The following is a 14,953-nucleotide window of genomic DNA, read 5'->3' on the forward strand; positions in this document are numbered from 1 at the left end:
TAAGAGAATAGATGCGTTTGAACTATGGTGTTGGAGTTCGGTGGACTGCAAAGAGGTATTCATAAGTCCATATTACAGGAAATCGATCCAGGCTACTCATCACAAGAGCAAATATTGAAGTAAGATCTGAGGAACTTTGTCATGTAATGAGGAGACAAAAACCTTAATACTGGGGAAGACTGATGGTAAAACAAGAGGGCAGCAATGGACGAGATGGAGTGATAGCATCAAGGAAGTCCTGCAAAGTCTTCAGGAAATAGTACACTTTAGTCTTGTGGAGAGTCAGAATAGACTAAACGACTAACACACAATATATCAGAGAAATAGATCTGAATTTCTGTACTCACCAAGTGTATTTTTTATCATCAAACTAAATAATGGTAGAGATTATTTGATATAATGTTCAAAAATATTTTTTAAATGTTTCAATTCAAGCACATTCTCTTGGCTTGGTACATAAATTGTAAAGAAATTTGTAGTTGTGACATTCCGTTGTCAGACTGTCTGTAGATATACAGTATAAGAAAAGGAGACCATTTTTACTACGGCGTCAGTGGTTTGGCTTAGAAACATGCCCAGTGTTTTGCTATCTGCTATTTTGCCAGACTGTCTGCAGAATTATAAGGAAGGAAGGTTGCTTTTATTATGGGGTTGGTGGTCTGACTTAGAAACACACCCAGTTTCTTGCTATCTGCTATTTAGAAGCTTATGAATGAAATGTGTTCCATGCAACCAATTAAAATTGTGCTACTTGTGATAAATTGACAATATCAGTTAAAAATGGCTGTAAACAAAGTATCAAGCTCATGTACAGCAGTATTGTTCAATATCAGTACCTCTTGAGTAAGTTATCAAGGTATCAAAAGTACTGAGAACCCATTTGTGTTAAAAAAGAATGTGTTGTTTTATTGTTAATACATATTGTTAATTTCCTATTTCAGTCATTGATTTTGGAAATTCCCAGACCAACACCTGTGAGAAACAAGCAAGTGTCATGGGATATTGAAAATAAGAACATCCCTGAAAAACCTGAGTCTATTGTGGATCCATCATGGGAGTATATAGACCCTACTCCAGACATCCATGGAATGTTTATTCAGTTCAATAAACGCTTCTTCTGGAAAACTTTGGATGCAGTTGAACTGAAGTGGAGCACCAGGATAACAAAGTAAGAAATTATAAGAACATGGTTATTGTATTGGAAATGTACTGTTGTGTAATTAATAGTGCAGGGAAAATGAAATACACTATCTGATCAAAAATGTCCAGATATCCCTAAAATCTAATGTCACTGTGATCACCGTGGCCAAGGTCTCAGTGTTGCGTAGTGCTACCAGATACTTGCAGAATGGGTGGAACAAGGGAGCTTAGTGACTTCAGACATGGAATACTATATAATCTCAAATACTGCCCACTCCTGAATAAGACTTGCACCCTGTATTTTAAGGACAAAATTAAGAAAAAAGTTTCACTAAAATTTATTTACAATATTTGTTGCAGAACAAAATGTAATTTCACTATGTATGTTTCAGCAATTTAAAATAGTTTCAGACAGTTTTGAAGTGTTCTTAAAATAATACCCAACAAATTATTTAAAACACACAGAAAAAGTTAAGTCACAGAACGATAGTCAATACTTCATTCATCATCAGAAGTAGCAACTTCGGAGCTTTCACTATCAATTTCCTACACATCGTCGTCTTTGCTGTCATCCGTAGCATTAGAAAAACTGCACTTCCAGACGAGGTCACCAGAGCATACCTGCCAACCCTTCTGATTTACCCAGAAACTGTCTGGTTTTTTTAACTCTTCTTCTGATTTTCACATTTATTTTTTCTTCTTCCTATTTTTGACCAATATAACCTCCAGTATGGTCAATACTCTCCCCCCTAGGATAAAGGATAAATTCTTATGTGCTTGTGTAATTATAAAACTTCATTTTCAAGTGTATTTATTTGATGCTTTATTTCACTAGTGTTTCGTCCGTCACCTTCATGTATCGTGTTTCCCGCTCACCACAGCAGCGTGTGCGCTTTATGCAGCTGGGGATTCGGTACAGCAACCGTCCTGCAAGCAACAGGTGCTAGCACGCACCAGCAACTCAGTTAACCGGGACGAAAGACTGAGTTTGTTGTGTTGTTCGCACGCTGTTAACATTCTTTTTGTGTGTAGTTTCATTGGTTTTGTAGGCCACATGTTTTTTCTTACGTTTTTATGCTTCCCCCCACTGTCAAAGTCATATGTTAATGTATGGGACATATTGAATTGTTTTGTATGTGGTAGTTTCGTGCATTTAAGTGCATTTTAAAGGGGGTTCTGTCAGTGACAGTTTCTGGTATTTTCTCTTCTCGTTATGGCCAAAAAGTATAACAAATGTTATCTCCAAGTATTCAGAGATACCTATAAATTTCCGTTCATTTTACAGTCTGATAAAGGAAACCATTATGCATTTTGTTGCGTATGTCTGTGCGACATAAATATTATTATTCGTGTGTGTCATAAATGAGAATGATTAGGTACATTTTCTTGTAACCACTTTTGTTTTCTTAGTTTAAGATTTTAAATTTAATGGTCAATTTGCATTGTAACTGTAGATATGTATGCCTTTTATCCTGACCTTTTTTTCACCTGGACTGTGGTGGAATATATGGGATGAAATCCAAGAATTAAAAAACCTTTATATTTTTGATTTCTAAAAGTTGGCAGGTATGCCAGAGATACGATCCCATGCCATCTTTACCCATGAACAAAGCATTTGAACTTCCAGGCACTTAATACTGCAGCTGGAGGTGGCACAGCTGTGGGGAAATGATCCAAGCCTCTTTAATTATTGTGTTGAAAAAAATTCATTTGTTATAAAAATTTGTTGTATAAAATATTTCCTTCGAAAAATTTTCCTCGGTTTTGCCTCCATTAGTTCTGCATCGCTTAACACGCGCCGAAAATCTATATTCCTTGCTGAAAGCCTTTTAGGTAAGGATACAAGGTTGCAGCACCTCTGGGTTAAGTTTTCTTTCTTTTCTCTCAAGTTAGTAATAAGGGATTCGCCCTTTTATAAACAGGTAAAGTTCCTTCTATTTTCCTTTGTTTTCAGTGTAATTTGAAATTATCATCGTATGTAGTGCATATCTGCGGATGCAGTCCAAATTTACAACCATTTGCAAATAAGTTTGTTGATTTCCATTATTCTTGTTTTGTTTTAATTTTGTTCGTCCCTTTTAATCTTGGTTTTTGTTAGCTTATTAAATTAAGAGTTTGAGGGTGATTACCGTCTACGTTCCTTTCCCACAACGTGTACATAACCATCTACCTCTTAGGTTTCCATGCCGCTTCCCACATCCTTTCATAGCTGTCAAGTTTGCCAACCTGTTTATGTTGTTTTGAGTCTGCCTTCTAAAGTTTTTGCTTTGTGTTTAGTATTTACAAAACTGCTTTTCCATATCACATCTGTAGTTAATACAAATGGAATACTCTGCCTCTTCTATCAAGATTGCGCAGAAATTGTTTTCCTACAGTTTGTCAGAATGTCTGACATATATTAAGTCAAACTTTGAAATAATATCGAGTGCAATTACTCCTTTAGAAGCTGCTAGCTTAGAAATTCATGCAAGTATTGAAATTGTGAGAAGTGTTGAATTTTCATCACAACAATCACATGGAATGGTTGGCGTCAGTGTAAAATGGAAACTTTAAAATGTGCTTAATCGAAGTGACGGTTTTCTCTGTGTGTGCAAGATAAATGATGTTCTTAGAGGAGAAGGTACCAGTACATTTCAAGATGAGTGCATACTCGACAGCAGTGATTTAATATTATTTAAATTTGCACCAATAACATCTTGTGACATAGAAAGGAGCTTCCCTTCTTAGAAGAATGTGTTAAGTGATAATCGGAGGTCTTTTGCGCCTGATGCTTTGAAGATGAATCTTGTCATACACTTCAATACGACCCGTGGAGAAGAATGAAAAAATTATGTGAATTTGCACTATATGCCAAGCCACCGTACCATAATGTATTAAATGACATCTACTTAATTCGTTTCATGGTGCTCAATTTAAACTTTAATGCATTTGAGCAATATTAATGTAATCTAGGCTTAAACGTTCCAAAATATATTAAAATAATAGGTTGATTTCTAGTTTTCTTCATATTTCAAACCACCATTGAAGGGTACAAACATGTTCTGGCTTTTAAAATGTTGTGTGATCTATAATCTTAGCGAACTTAGTACTTTATAGGTATGTATTCACAAGTGTTTGATAAGTGAATCGAGGATAATAGGCTGTGAATAACTGCTAAACATGTATATTCAGAAAATTAATATGAAAGTGAGAATAAAGAATTTAGTTAACAAATATGTATCAAAGAATTGCCGTTTCTATTTATAACTTATTTTAAAATGGCCATATTTAGATTAATCATTTTCGGGTCATGTTTCATGATTTTTACGTCATATTTCGTCACTTTTGAGGTCATTTTGCTTGCTTATTTGGGCTATTTTTAGGTCTTAAACATCCGAGTCCTACTTATCATTAACCTTTTCTTTGCCATGTTCGTCATCTTTAATATCCATCCTGTTTCTTATATGCCGCGTTCTTCATGGTATAGATGAAATACATATAAAATGTATAGAATTACATAATTTTAAAATATTCACTGTATAAAGAAACTTTAATCTTCAAAGAATATAAATGAATTGTTTATAATAACCATAGCAGCTGTCACTAATCCTTCACAGCACAATAATTTTCATATTTTCCAAGAAACTACTATAAAATTCAGGACACCAGTAAGTGTATATTTCAAAGATGATTTAAGTTTCATAACAACAGCAACAAATCTATGTCATTTCAGAAAAAACAGAATTATAATAGTACTAATACAGAGCTCCTCATATATGTAATGATATAGTCATGATTTAAAGAATGTTCTAATCTTATGTTTTTAAATATGATTCATCACCTACAGTCTTGATTTCATGGTTTTTAATTGTCTTTGTAACGATTTCTTCTTGGTAGATGTGCGGGAGATTGCCGTTACGAGGGGGAAGGATGTCTTTGTTCCATCCGTTTGAGTCTTCCGCTTCTTAAACTTCGACCACGGAAGGATTTAGTGGAGACTCTTTTGGTAAGAAAAGTTCTTTATTCATTAAAATTCTTTGCAGTATGTTAGCTAAGAAAATCTGTAATTTAAATGTTAGGTTGTAATAGTCCTTGGACTGGTCTGATGCAGTCCTCCACCCTCCCTTATTGTTTTTAAAGGATCCCTAGCAGCTTGTGCTGTTGCAGAACCTTGTTGAAAATAAACATCCTTTCATTCACAGACAGCTGTTCCTAGGTAAGGTAAGGGTTATTCTGCCCGAAGGCAGGTCCGAACCTCCGCAGAGGTATTCCTGAGCTGGAGTTTACGTGCGGTAGGGTGGCCAGTTCCTTTCCGCTCCTCCATTCCCTTACCTCCACCAACAGCGCGTGGCAACCCATCCAACTCCTGACCATGCCCAATGTTGCTTAACTTCAGAGATCTCACGGGATCCGGTGTTTCAACACGGCTACGGCCGTTGGCAGCTGTTCCTAGAATGGTGCAAATATTTGTGTGTGATACTCCTCTCATAAACACTAACATAAAGTAGTATGGACTTTGTTATTGTTCATACAGTTGCCGCATACCCTGCGTCTGTGTCAGTTCCTAGAGCACTACTGAAGCAAGTCTGTAACTATGGTCAGTCGATCGGTCATCATTGATCTGGTTTTGGGGCTGTCACCAAGGTGGCAGATTCCCTATCGGTTGTTTACCTATCCTATTCTTAAACGTTTTCAGATAAGTTGGAAATTTATCGGACATTCCCCTTGATAAATTATTCCAGTACCTTACCTTACTCGTCCTACAAATTAGTATTTGCCCCAATTTGTCCTCTTGAATTCTCACTTTATCTTCATATTATCTTCCCTACTTTTAATAGCTCTACTCAAGCTTATTCATCTACTAATGTCATTCCATGCCGTCTCTCCACTGACAGCTCAGAACACACCACTTACGTTACGATATTGATTTCAATTCCCCTAGGGAACCTGCATTATTTGTGCTAGATGAGTAAATTGTATTGGAATTACATAACACTTAGCCGAGTAGCTTGTCTCGTTACCTTCCCCTGTAGGTGGGGGCGGTAGAATAACACCCACAGTATCCCCTGCCTGTCATAACAGGTGACTAAAACGGGCCCCAGGGGCTCTGAACTTTGGGCCGTGGGTTGGCGACCATGGGGGCCTTAGCTGAGTCCTGGCATTGCTTCCACTTGTGCCAGGCTCCTCACTTTCATCTATCCTATCTGACCTCTCTTGGTCAACCCTTCTTAAAACAATAATCACCACCACCACTGTCTCCTTACTCCCAAGTCTCCCCAGCCTAAATGTTGCAACATTTTTGTAACACTATTCTTTTGTCAGAAATCACCTTTCTATCTTTTCCAGTTCTCGTGTCAAGTAGTCCTGGGTGTGGGTCCCATACACCAGAACGATACTCTATTTGAGATCTTACTCATATGCCCTCTCCTTTACATCCTTTCTGCAACCCCAAAATGCCATCATAACCCTGTGAGGAGATCTGTAACCTTTCTTTATAACCTCGTTAATGTGATTACTCCAATGAAGATTATTTCTTATATTAACACGTAGGCACATTCAGTGATCCCCTTATTTCTTACATTAACACGTAGGCACATTCAGTGATCCCCATGCAGTATTGTCACCCCGTCAACACAGTAACAAAGAACTAATATCACGGTAAGGTGAATAATGCTCATTTGTCAACCAAATATTTAGATGATTTACTTCTTTTTTATGTTGTATTGATTATATTATTCAGGCCAGTGATCTAGATGTTAGACCCTTTAAACAACAGTTATCATATTATTCCAGCATGGTCAGTAAAACTGAAACTAGCAGTACTGCACCAATAAAATAGCAGCTGGTCAGTACAGATAGTTATTGTCACAAGTAATTTCTCTTTATTACTGAATCATTAGATTGTTCAAGTTTTGACCATTTTGTCACATTCACCTGATTCTTTTTGGTGTATCATGTGTACATACCTGTTCCTGATGATTCCTGATTTAATGAAAAATACAAAGTATCTGATCTAAAATACTTCTCTGGTTCCAGCACGAGATGATCCATGCCTTCTTGTTTGTCACTGGTAACAACAAAGATAGAGAAGATCATGGTCCACGGTTTCGCGAACATATGGACAGAATAAACAAAGAAGCTGGAACTAATATCACGGTAAAATGAATATTGTTCATTTTTTAAGAAGGTACTGTTTAAAGATTTACTTCTATGTTGTATTGTTTGTATTATTGTTTGTCACCAAACAGTTAAGCTGGAAATGGAGGGAGATTTAAATAAAATAGGAAAAGTTAGAAAATAGTGTGAAAGAGTTGCACAGGTTGGTGGCCATAATTCTGCACATGCAGTGATTTGAGGAAACATTCCATCTTTATCATTAACATGTGTTTTTCGTCTTGATGTATCTATATAAGTAAAATTATAATATTGCCTTTGTACTTTCATATTATTACCCCATACTTCATTTTCATTCTTTTGAATATACCCACAAAGAACAGAGTGTGGTTTGAAAAGGATCAAGAGGTTGGTCAAGGAAGAGATCGGTTGATCAGATCTAGCTGGGCAAGGTCTGGATTTGCAGCAAGTTCTGGGAAAAGGTACCTACATGGACAGAAATAAGTGGAGAACATCCAGGAAACTGGAGTTGGTACAAGTAGATGATTTTCATTTGCATCTCAGATCAGGAACACAAAAATTGAAAGTTGATTCTGTTCAGTTTTTGTCTGTCACTCTGTTACGACATCATGAGAAAATAATGAAACATTTCATCTAAAGAAGAAATTATCGTTTTTCTGAACCCTGATTGCAAGACGACGCCCACTTTTTCCGTCAAAAAAATTAAATCAGGCTTAAAAAGTGCTTTGTAAAATCACATGAATGCCTTTCTTGTTCTGTACGCATGATTAGACTGTCTTTGTCTTCACACCAACGCCAAACATTGGCTTAAGTTATGCAGTAATTTTTTTGCGGCTACACTACTATTCTTTATTTCCATGGGGTTAATGACCATTAACTTAAAAAATTGGCATCATAATATCAAAGAGAATCAGTTGAAAATTTGCCGGCAATGCCTGTTTGACTCATCTCTACAGTACAACAGTCCATCAGGAAAATATTCCTGCTGTCTATAAAATTATTACTTTTACTCAGTGTCAGGTATAACCAGCTGCCGCTAGACTTGCATCTCTCTTGCTGAGTTCGGCCGACTTCAACGGCTAGCGATGTATAGGCCTAATAAAGGCACGGACATTAAAGGTCAACGAACGAGTTTATTGCGCCATTGTATGGCCATTCCACACACATTTTTTTGTACACTTCGCATTTTTTAAGTTATCTTTGTCTCCATGCTAACGCCAAATATTTGCTTTAGTTAGGCCTATATTGTATTTTCTTGCAGCTCCACAATTAGTCTTCATTTCCATGTGTTTAATAAACATTAACTTAAAATTGTCATCATAACATTGATGAGAACCCATTGAAAATTTGCCAGCAATACCTGTTCCGTGTATTTTTACAGTATGACGATCCATCACAAAAATATTTCTGCTGTCTATAAAACTTAATTTTACTAAGTGTCAGGTACAGTAGACACTTTATAACTCTGCCAGTGAGTAAGCATGTTTTTCTAAGAATTCAAAGGCTCACATGTTTTGATGCCATTCTGCAGATTTGAGAAACAATTCTGTAGTAGAGGCTAATAGAATTTCATTCTCTCTTCATTATTTCCCCAGATGCAGTAACATTGCATAGAGGCACTGTACAACCGGTTGCCACGGCTAGCAATGTATAATAAATGTACATAATGGCAACGACGTGTGCGTGTATGTGCATGCGTCCGTACGAGCGCAGGTGGGGGGAGGGGGATGAAAAGCAAGAGCGTGGTTATAGTGGTAACTCCCTACGGTGTTCATTGTTGTTAGGTCGTGAATGCAAGACGACCCTTGAATTTTTACATGAGATTCTGAGAAGAAAACTTTGTCTTGGATTCGGAGAAATATGGTATATGACAGAACCATTCGTAAATTTGAAAGTTGTTTCTGTGGTGCTGCAATTACTTTGAGACCATAAATAACAAAGTTATTCAGGAAATGGTGAGAAACTGGCTCTGTTTTAAAGAAAAAGAGAGAAAGACTTGCAGATCTTCAAGCAAGAATGGGCCATCAGCCCAGTGAAATCTTCAAGCCAATTGGAGCAGGAGTGTGGTTTCACAAAGATCGGCATTACTGGGTCAAAATGCTACGCTTTTGTCCTTACAGAGTGTATGTGGTTCATTAGTTAAACACCACAGGGTACAGCTGTCTGCTTAAATTTTTAAATTTCTTGGTGGATGCTGCAATCTGACCATGGTACTGTTGATCGTTCTCTCTTAATTACGATGAACAAAGCTTATTTCCATTAGTGGGTATGTGAATCCTCGGAATTCAAGCTATTGGAACAATGACAGTCCTCAAGTATAGGAACTTTTTGTGTTGTTTTGGGTTGTAGAATCCACCCCTGATTACTTTTCACGTTTGGGAATACCCTGTATATATACTGGAAAGAAACAACTTGGGGATCGTCACCATAAGACCTATCTGTATCGGTGCGATGTAAAGCAATTAGCAAAAAAAAAAATTAAAAAAAAAAAAAAACTTGAATGAAATATGTGTATAAGAAACTGACAGAGAGCAGTGACTTGCCTTGTAAGCATACATGGATAGAATACATATAAAAGAAACACTTGGGTCCAAATTGTTTGGCTGCAGAGGCAGACAAAATAAGATATGGTGGAGATCATCGTTGGCTAGTGCATGCTGCTAGCTGCCTCTGTGGATCCGTGGTAGAGTGTCCGCCTCCGGATCCCAAGATAGCGGGTTCAAACCCGGCAGAGGTAGTCGGATTTTTGAAGGGCGGAAAAAAGTCCATTCGACACTCCATGTCGTACGATGTCGGCATGTAAAAGATCTCTGGTGATACATTTGGTATTTACCCGACAAAATTAATTAAATCTCAGCCATAGACGCCCAAGAGAGATACAGTTTACTCTGTCCGCCATCTAGCGGACCTAGAGTAAAACGGAACGTCGAAATTGACGAGCAGACAGCCAGATGGTGTCAAATCGAAATGTCTGCAAACGATAGCTGAAGCCATACGATTATTATTATTATTATTATTATTATTATTATTATTTTTATTATTATTATTATTATTATTATTATTATTATTATTATTATTATTATTATTATTATTTTAGTGCATGCTGCTGTGAGGTAAAAGGAGGGGAGAAATTGGCAAAATAAGAGAATGAATGAGATGTGTGCTGATTGAATGTTAAGGCCAGGTGTTTCCATGAACCTGAACACCAGTTGATGATCAGCTTTCGAAATCTCTGAGGGCAAGAAGATGGGAAGTTCAATGTAAATGTTTAAGGCGGGCCTTACATGATCAATATTATTGAGGCAATATTATTGACGCAATATTGGTAAAAAAGCTGTAGCCCTCACACAACTCAATAATATTAATCAATAAAGTGTCAGTTTCAATTGTGCAGTCAGGGAGGATGGATCTACCGGTTCTAATCGCGTCTGCTTTGGTCATCAAGAAGAGGAAAAGAAGGAAGCAAAGAACAGTGTGGACAAGAAGCTGGTTAAATAGACGTATGACTCATGGATATGGGGAATTGCTTCGAGGACTCAACAGCGAGCCAGATGACTACAGAAATTTTTTAAGAATGGATGAACAACTGTTTCAACACCTAGTTGCATTGGTTTCACCATTTATAATAAAGCAGAATACGGTTATGAGGAAGGCCATTTCACCGGTGGATCGACTTGCAGTCACATTAAGATTTCTGGCAACAGCCAACAACTTTGAAGATTTGAAATTTTCATGTTACATGGCTGCAACTACCATAAGTGAAATAGTTGAAGAAACCTGTGATGCACTGTGTTTGAGTCTCAAAGATTACGTTAAGGTAAGAAAACAAGCAACTTTCTTTCAAGCAAAATTTATTTGAATTTAACAACTTTACAACTTAGGTAGAACAAGAAGTTAATTACTGAAAAGATGAAAAAAAAAAAAAAATAGGCAACTGTTCAGAGTTCCCAGATGTATATTCAGCAGGTAAAGGTTGCAGTGTATGTAATGGAGACACAGTAGAAGTTGAATGTGAACTGTGAGATACGGGGGTGTCAAGTCTATCAGGTTCATTAATTTTTACTGAATTGCAGTGTAGTGTCCCCATTTGCCCTTCGAATATAATGTCATTAATACATTTTTTGGCAAATATTTTTTGCTCTGGAGCCATAGTTTTAAGTTCTGCGACCCAAGTGGAAACTATATGGGAGTCATCGCTAGGCGATTCCCGCAGTCGAGTGCAGGCTAACTTAATAAATTCATCGGTTGGATCCCTTTCCCTTGGCTGAGATTTCCTTTTCTTGGCAGTCAGTGGGGCATTCACAGCCGTGTTAGCATCAACAGTTGTTGTTCTGGAGCATGGTTGTTCCCCCTGTTCGAATGCCTGAAACGTAAAACAAGAACTAGTTGTAATAGTAATAATAATAATAATAATAATAATAATAATAATAATAATAATAATACAATCTTTTGTTTAACTAAATATGTTTGTTTCAGATGCCCCAATGTCCTGAGGAGTGGAAGGCTTTAGCTGAAGGCTTTGCTATGCGATGGAACTTCCCACATTGTGTCGGCGCCATTGATGGGAAACGCGTATCAATTGTTAAGCCTGCAAATTCAGGTTCATTTTACTACAATTATAAAGGAACGTTCAGTGTAGTATTGATGGCTGTAGTAAATGCCACCTATGAATTTATTATGGCTGATTGTGGGGTAAATGGACGTGTTTCGGGCGGTGGTGTTATTGGCTACACAAAATTTGGTGAAAAATTGGCTGAAGGCACCCTTGGTCTTCCCAATAAAGATGAGTTGCCCAATTTTGCAGTCAAACTACCATATGTTTTTGTTGGCAATGATGCATTTTCACTAAATGAAAATTTAATGAAGCCCTACAAGGGAAGCAAACTCACCAATGAACAACGTATATACAACTACCGTTGCAGTAGAGCCCGAGGAGTCTCGGAAAATGCATTTGGAATTCTTGCTGCCAGATTCAGGATTTTTCAGAAAGCCATTCACCTATCCCCCAAAAAAGTTCAAAAAATCGCACTGGCCTGTTGTTATCTACACAACTACATAAGGAAAATGCGTTCAAATTACTACATGCCAAAAGGACCCGTGGACATAGAACTTGTAGAAAATGGTGAAACAGTACTTGGCTCTTGGAGAAACGAGGGTTTTGTAGTACACCCACTAAATGTTAACAGAAATGCATATCATCACTCTATCAGTGCAACATCTATCAGAGATAGCTACTCAGAATATTTTAATGGACCTGGATCAGTTCCTTGGCACTGTAAAATAAGTAATGCTATAGCGTTATCTGCAAGATCTTCCAGAATGAAAAAGTATTGGGAAGAAAAAAATTATCAAGTGCTAAAAACTGAACTTATGTATTTGAAGACATTGTTGTATATAAGGTTTGATTTTGGTGCTCCAATGTGGGCGTAAACAGTGTAAATAAATAAATATCAAAGAAAAGTTCATAATAAAAGTTTTACAACTCTATATAAATGTTTCAATGACACTGACATTGCAACCTACCTCATGTTCATGTTTATTGAATCGCTTGGAGTTTCTTGGTCGACGGGGAAGCTCATAGCGTCAAAATACCACAACGTAGATTCATGTATCTCCTCTGCTCCTGCCCCTGATTTTTTTGAATCCTTTATTTTTTTTTTTCAATTCGTTCCTAAAGTTGGTTCGGAGGGAGTTGAATTTTTTTTTACATCCTCTGTCGTCGCATTGGGGTATTTCTCTTGATAAAAATGAAGCAACTGTTCCATTGCTTGACTTTCTTTTCTCTGTCCATGTAATCGTCCGATTTAATTTTCCATAGAACCAGCATGGACTGATATAACTAAAACAAGCATTAATAACATTTATTACCCCTCTTGAAGTGATGAAATAACAACTTAATTGTTATTTTATTATTTACAATAAAACCGCATTATCCAGACCCCTTTAATTCGCCGGACAGGCTAAAAAATAAGTTCAATAAATAAATAAATAAATAAATAAATAAATGCATTTTTTAAACATACTATTCTACAACGAATTACCGCGAAGCGATATCTTAGTTTTACAATATGGAGTTCTTATGTCTGGAATGTAGGCTACTGACTACTGTAGAATGAAATAACGAAGATGTCTCATACCAAATCAGTCAAGATGGGTTGTCTTTTGTTCGCATAGCGAATTTCTCAAAATGGGTCGTCTTCTCTCCATTTATAGGTCAGTCATTTGCCCGTTTCAGCCCCAATTAGTCTGGATAAATGCAGTTTTACTGTATTTTCAAACTCGATGTAAAGACAATACCTACCTCAATGCATCTTAAAATGAATTTCCTCTCTTCTTCTTTGTCTTGCGACTTCTTTTGCAACTTACTCTTTTCGCCACCACCTGTACTTTTATCAGGTTCCATCTCAAGGAACAAAAAACACACACAAGCAACTCAAACAAACACTCGCAGGACATGATATAGAAACAACCTCTTCTGCATCTACAGACTGACTGACGTTTTATTGCACCATATGGCAATATACCCCTCACACGTGGTAATAATATTGAAGGCGCCTCAATATATTGACGGGCGTTCTATAAAAATCGGATGGATTTTATTTTCTTCAATATTATTGCCATCAATATTATTGTTTCAATATACTCCTTATACGGTCAATATATTGATCAATATCAATATTGACTCAATAATATTGACCGTGTAAGGTAGCCTTTAGGCTTTTAACTGTGAAACAACCATCAAAAGTGGTTTGATGAAGCTGAATGAGAACAAGATGATCATATTACAGGTTTTACAAGGTAGCATACAGTGGCTTGTGTTGGTAGTTGAACTGGGCAGTCTGCATTGAAGCTGTTTGATGCTGAAGTGGAGTCATGTTGACCTTGTATGTGATAAGACTTGTTTTTGATGCTGCTGGTGAAAGTTGTGCAGGGTATATGTAAACGACAGGTCTTGCAGCGGTTATATTCACTGGGGAGAGAGCCAGAAAGGGGTGGGTGCATGAATGTGATTCTAGGGCATTTTGGAAGATGATCTCGAGTGTGAGGTGCGGATGAGAGAAATTGTTTTAAAATACCGGTATGATGTTTTGTGCAGACCAGGATGATGTGCGATTTTGAAGGGTACTGACTGGATTTGGTTGCTTGAAGAGTCTAGGGATAGGGTCCATTGCTTAGGAAATCTGGTGGTCAACCAATTAAGTGGAATAACCTGTTGTTGTAGAGGCCTTCCTCAGGTTGTCACAAGAATCTCAAGCTTTAGGAGTTGAACAAATCTGTTTGCTGCAGATGGCAAGACCTGAAGTTAAGAATATTGTATTAACTTGGTTAAGTCCCTTTTGTCACATTTCAAGGGTAATAGTGATAACACTGTAGCAAAATTAAAAATTTTAATTCTCTCTGAAAGTACTTAATTTTGTTGTTTGATTTCCATGTTTTAAGTTTAATATTGATTATTTAAACTCTATAGCAAGTATTGAGATATTGTTTTACATCTTTGATGTAAATCTTGTTTCAATACGGAACCTAAATATGAAATTCTTAACGTTAAATTGAGATATTGTGTTAGCACCCAGCTTCAAATATAGTACAGTTCTCTTATCTATGGTTTTTCTAAAAGTTTGTAACACAATCTTCAAGTTACCTTTTCCACGAACCTACTACGCTGGCGTAGCAGGGGGCGCGTCCCAGGTGGCGGATA

The 14,953-nt window shown here is 37.0% G+C and overlaps 1 protein-coding gene across 2 annotated transcripts in view; it reads left to right on the forward strand.

Moving 5' to 3' along the window:
* LOC136881268 (DNA-dependent metalloprotease dvc-1) overlaps positions 1-14,953 on the forward strand; it is a 47,705-nt gene that overhangs the window by 18,919 nt on the left and 13,833 nt on the right. The window contains exons 2-5 of one of the 2 annotated variants that reach the window (XM_068229262.1): positions 942-1,168; positions 5,017-5,125; positions 7,156-7,275; positions 11,731-12,709. In XM_068229262.1, the coding sequence (XP_068085363.1) occupies positions 942-1,168; positions 5,017-5,125; positions 7,156-7,275; positions 11,731-12,684 (1,410 nt within the window). In that variant the 3' untranslated portion in view covers positions 12,685-12,709. Of the gene's footprint in view, positions 1-941; positions 1,169-5,016; positions 5,126-7,155; positions 7,276-11,730; positions 12,710-14,953 lie in introns of those variants that run through there. The other variant, XM_067154039.2, reaches the window with a different exon arrangement.

Source organism: Anabrus simplex, chromosome 9 (assembly GCF_040414725.1).
Source record: "Anabrus simplex isolate iqAnaSimp1 chromosome 9, ASM4041472v1, whole genome shotgun sequence".
NCBI lineage: Eukaryota > Metazoa > Arthropoda > Insecta > Orthoptera > Tettigoniidae > Anabrus > Anabrus simplex.